The sequence below is a fragment of the Panthera uncia genome, chromosome A2 (genome assembly GCF_023721935.1).
Source record: "Panthera uncia isolate 11264 chromosome A2, Puncia_PCG_1.0, whole genome shotgun sequence".
Taxonomy (NCBI): Eukaryota; Metazoa; Chordata; class Mammalia; order Carnivora; family Felidae; genus Panthera; species Panthera uncia.
The window spans coordinates 58,111,819-58,116,302 of NC_064816.1; the positions used below are offsets into that span (position 1 = coordinate 58,111,819).

The 4,484-nt window shown below is 60.5% G+C and overlaps 1 protein-coding gene across 1 annotated transcript; it reads right to left on the minus strand.

The window, feature by feature from the left end:
* Positions 1–204: 204 nt before the first annotated feature.
* MYL7 (myosin light chain 7) lies at positions 205–2,398 on the minus strand. The gene is made up of 7 exons (XM_049641165.1): positions 2,381–2,398; positions 2,055–2,168; positions 1,840–1,915; positions 1,512–1,616; positions 1,062–1,140; positions 859–907; positions 205–353 (listed from the first exon to the last, which is right to left on the minus strand). The coding sequence occupies exons 1-7, from the start codon at positions 2,381–2,383 to the stop codon at positions 252–254; spliced, it is 528 nt and encodes a 175-aa protein (XP_049497122.1). The 5' UTR covers positions 2,384–2,398; the 3' UTR covers positions 205–251.
* Positions 2,399–4,484: the final 2,086 nt, after the last annotated feature.

The window sequence follows — 4,484 nt, forward strand, 5'->3', positions numbered from 1 at the left end:
CTGGGAGGCTGTGCCAAGCCCACAGGTTCCTCTCCTAGAGGTGTGGCCTATGTGTCCCCATCTGTGAACCGGGCAGATGATGGCTCATAGTCACAGAACTGCATGGGGCACCTGGAGGTGAGCTGGCAAAGTGCCTGCCTCATCTCACAGACCCCTCCTGCCTGTCCCCACCCCATCTGTCACAGAGAGGCCACCACAGCAGGTCTGATTGAAAACAGCATTTATTGTGGTGACCCTGGGGGCTGCTCCGCTCACTCCTCTTTCTCATCCCCATGGGTGATGATGTAGCACAGAGACTTGTAGTCGACGTCCCCCGCCAGGTCCATGGGCGTCAGGGCGAACATCTGCTCCACCTGGGGTGGCAGGGACTGGTGAGAGGCAGTCCATCCAGCGAAGCCTGGTGGGGGCCGACCCTTCACCCCCCTCCCCACTCCCAGGGCTGCACTTTGGCCCTACGTCTCTTCAGCTGGGAGCCCCAAACTCTGAGTTAATATTTTCTGCTACCTGACCGTGGGCAGACTAGGGACACAGGGGTGGAGGGTGGGGGCCCGAGGGGGCCATGGGGATGCCTCCCCTCCCTTCCCCGTGCTGCTTGACACTGCACGGACAGAGGCTCTTCCAGATGCCAGTGCTGCTCTCTCGTGCCCGGGCCTTTGCATGCACAGCTTCTCCAGCCCAGGACACTCCCATCTAACTCCATGCCTGTCACCCTTGGTAGAGACAGTCCCTCCTGCACGGAGCCCTGCTCTAGGCCCATGAGGGTGGGGGGTCTGCAAGGCCTCCCCCGTGCCCTGCGGGGCGAGGACCCTGTGAAAGGGTCAGCAAGGGAGGGGTGTCCGAGGAACCAGGAATCCTCACCTCAGCCGGAGAGAACTTGTCTGCCTGGGTCAGGAGAAGCTGTTTGAACCTGGTGGGGGAGAGCCGACAGGTGGCCTGATGAGGGGGACGAGGTTCCTGTGGCCCAGGTGGCCACCCCCAAGGCAGAGAGAGCCCCACAGTACAGGCGGGGGGGTCACCCTCACCTGGGCCTCACCCCCTGTCATCCCATTGCTCACACTTACTCATCCTTGTTCACCACGCCCTTGCCACTGGGGTCAAACATGCGGAAGGCGTTCAGGATGGCTTCCTCAGGGTCTGTCCCTGGGAGCCGGAGGGAACAGGTGAGCACCCACACCCCCAGCCTCTCTGGCCCCACCAAGGAGGAACCAGGGAGGGGGGCGTCATGTCCCAGAAGAGGTAGGAGCATCCTCCCTGATACACAACATCCCTTGGGGCTCAGGGATGCTGGGCGGGCCTTGCGGGCAGGCCTGGCCGGGAGACTAGGATCTGGGACTTAGGAGTGGAGGCTGAAGGCACATTTCCCAATTCCAAGTCGGGAGCTGGGGTGAGCAGTGCCCATGGGTCTGGGGTGCAAAGGAGGACTCCATATCCTCTGGGTGGGCAAGGGCCAGCGGGGGGGTGGTCCAGCTGAGGTCTGGGTGGGGTTCAGGCAGACTCCAGGCCTGGCTCACCGTTGAGCTTCTCCCCGAAGAGCGTGAGGAAGACCGTGAAGTTGATGGGACCCTTCCCTTCCTGCAGCATGGCATCCAGTTCCTCTTCCGGGATGCTCACCTTCCCTGGGGGGGTGATAGCCACAGGGTGGAGAGGGCCAGGGAGGGAGGTGCCCTGGAAGGAAGCTGGGCCCAGTGGGGGTGGGGCAGGGGAGGAGACAGAGGGGAGCAGAGGCGAGAGCAGTGGAGAGTGAGGGGCCTGTCCTTTCTCAGTGGGCAGGGGGCTCCCGCTGACCCAGCAGCCCTGGTGAGAGCAGGCCCAGGGTGGGGAGAAGGGGGAGGTGCTCACCGAGCTGGGAGTAGGTCTCCCGAAGGTCTGACTTGCAGATGATGCCATCACGGTTCTGGTCAATGCAGCTGAAGGCCTGCGAGGTGCGGGGCAGAGTGTCTAGGCGGGAACAGCCCCCACCCAGGGAGGGCCGGAGGCAGGAGGGTCCTGGATGGCGGGCATAGTAAGGACAGGGGCCAGGACAGGTTCCAGGCCACTGGGGGTACAGCACTTACCTCCTTGAATTCCTGGATCTGGGCTTGTTCAAACATGGAAAAGACATTGGAAGAGCCTCGCTGGGCCTGCTTGGCAGCTGCGGCCTTGCCCCGGGTCCCCGCCTTCCTGCTGGCCTGCAACACGTGTGTGGGGAGAGGCCCCCGTTTCCAGGTGCACCCCCAGAGCTCCCAGGAGAGCCCAGGCCAGGGCCCTCTTCCTGTCCCCAGACACCACCTCTCCAGGCCCAATGTGGGCTCCGTGACACCACCACCCCCAAACCCCTCCTGTAGCCCAAGGACAGCACCTGGGAGTCTGCTGGCCTCTGGCGACCCTACCTGACACTCACCATCCTCTCTCTGTGGCCGCCTGGTTGCTGCAAGGGGCCCACAGCCCGTTTTATGCCTCAGCCTTATCACCTGGAGCACCAAATAAGGACAGGAGGAGAGGACAGGCCCAAATTTGGTAGCCCTGCCTGGGCTGGGGGAGGACAGGGCCCCAGGCAGATTCCAGCCACGTTCCTGGTGACCTTCAGGCCCCCTGATGTGTAACATCCGGGCATGTACCCATCAGCAGCAACGTCTCCCAAGGGCAGAGCTCACAGGCTCCTGGCTGTCACCACTCTGGATGCTGAATGAGGTGTCCCCGCTGAAGGAGAAGTCTCCCCTGTTACCCTACTGCAGGTCCAGCCCAGAACCTGCCCAGGCCAGGAGGACAGGAGCGCTGGCCTGGGGCCTCTATTGGCTTGGGAAGAACAGTGTGTGGCTCTGAGGATGGTCTCTGGCCTGAGCCCAGGGACTCCCAGAGGTCTGGGTGAGGATGGCTGGTCCTGGCCTCTGGCTCGCTGACAAAGAGGCAGAAGGCAGCCCTGAGCTGGCTGTGGCCCCAAACAGCACTTGCATGTGATGCTCTTGGAGCATGGTGCCCTACCCGGACCCCAAGTACCCCCTTGGACCCCCATGACAGCGGTCACGAGCCCTTCATGTGAGGCTCCACTGTGGAGCCGGAGTCCTGTCACCCTCTTCTCTGCCAGAGTTGCAGCCTCACCGGCTGCTTCCAGGCCCAGGGCAGAGAGCGGCTGGGGGCTGGGGCCTGTCTAGAACACAAGTTGGGGGCGCACTGTCTGCCCGCCACCTCTACCCCAGAACCTGGCTCTGCCCCTGGGGCGAGGGATGCAAAGAGGGCAGCTGCTGTGGCAGGGATCCGTGTCAGTCCGCCAGACCCAACGCCCCTTTCGTGTAACAGTAACTATTTTATAATTCCTCCCTGACGATAATGAAATTCATAAAATATATAACCTACTTGCAAAGAAAACTTAAAAAATCAACAGGACGCCCTGAACTGCACTGTGAAGAACAATTAGGAGGTAGTTTACACTGACACGGGTCCAACATGCGACTGCGGGGAGAGGAGCAAGTGGTAGTGATGACAAAGTGACTGGATGACGCTCCTGCAAATTCTCGTGCGTGACTCCAATTCAAGAGAACTGAAAGGGCCTGGGGCTTCTGGGGGGCTCAGTTGGTTATGCATCCAACTGTTGACTTTGGCTCAGGTCATGATCCCACATTTCCTCAGATCCAGCCGCGCTTCAGGCTCTGTGCTGACAGTGTGGAGCCTGCTTGGGATTCTCTCTCTCCCTCTCTCTCTCTCTCTGCCCCCCACTCACGTGGGTGTGTGCGCGCTCTCTCTCTCTCACACAATAACTAAACTTTTAAAAAGCTTAAAAAAATAAGAGAACTCAAAGGCTCTGACCAGTCCCACATGAGACATCTGGGAACACAAGAGAACATCTGGACGGGGATGTGACAGCTCCCAACCACAGCTGCAGGCTGAGTTCAGAGTGAAATAATAGTCTTTCCAGATTTGCTGGTAGCTCCTGTCACTGAAAAGCGAGCATATGTTCTAATCCTGTAAATGCGTTTGTAGGTAACCGGGCTAAGGTGAGAGTCGGCAGTGTCAGGCCCTGGGCTCAGCTAACTCAAAACAGGCCTCACCCAGGAGCACTGCAGGCACCTCAGCAACCCCTTCCCCCCTTACCCCATCCCTGTCACAACCCAAGTGGATCCAAGGGGATCCCTGCAGAGACCAGCCGGAAGCAGGAGCAGCCCAGCCCACTTCCCAGAGCAGTGCCCTGGCCCCTAACTCCTCGAAGCCCCTCCCTGGGGCTCTCAGACACCGCAGAGCTGCTGAGTGACCAGAGACAGTGGGTCCACACCCACGTCCCCACAGGCAGCCAGCCGGGGCAATGCAGAACCTACCCCCACCACCCGCCAATGCCACCTCATTTCTAACCCTTAGGTCTGTGTGTCACTGCACACTCCCCATCACGGCCGGGGGGGGGGGTGTGAATTCCAAGACATACCTAGGCTTGCAAGTGTCTGTGTGCATGTGATCAGGTCTCCCTACTGTCCCACAGCCAGTATGCACAGACATCAGAGAACACTGGTCAAGGC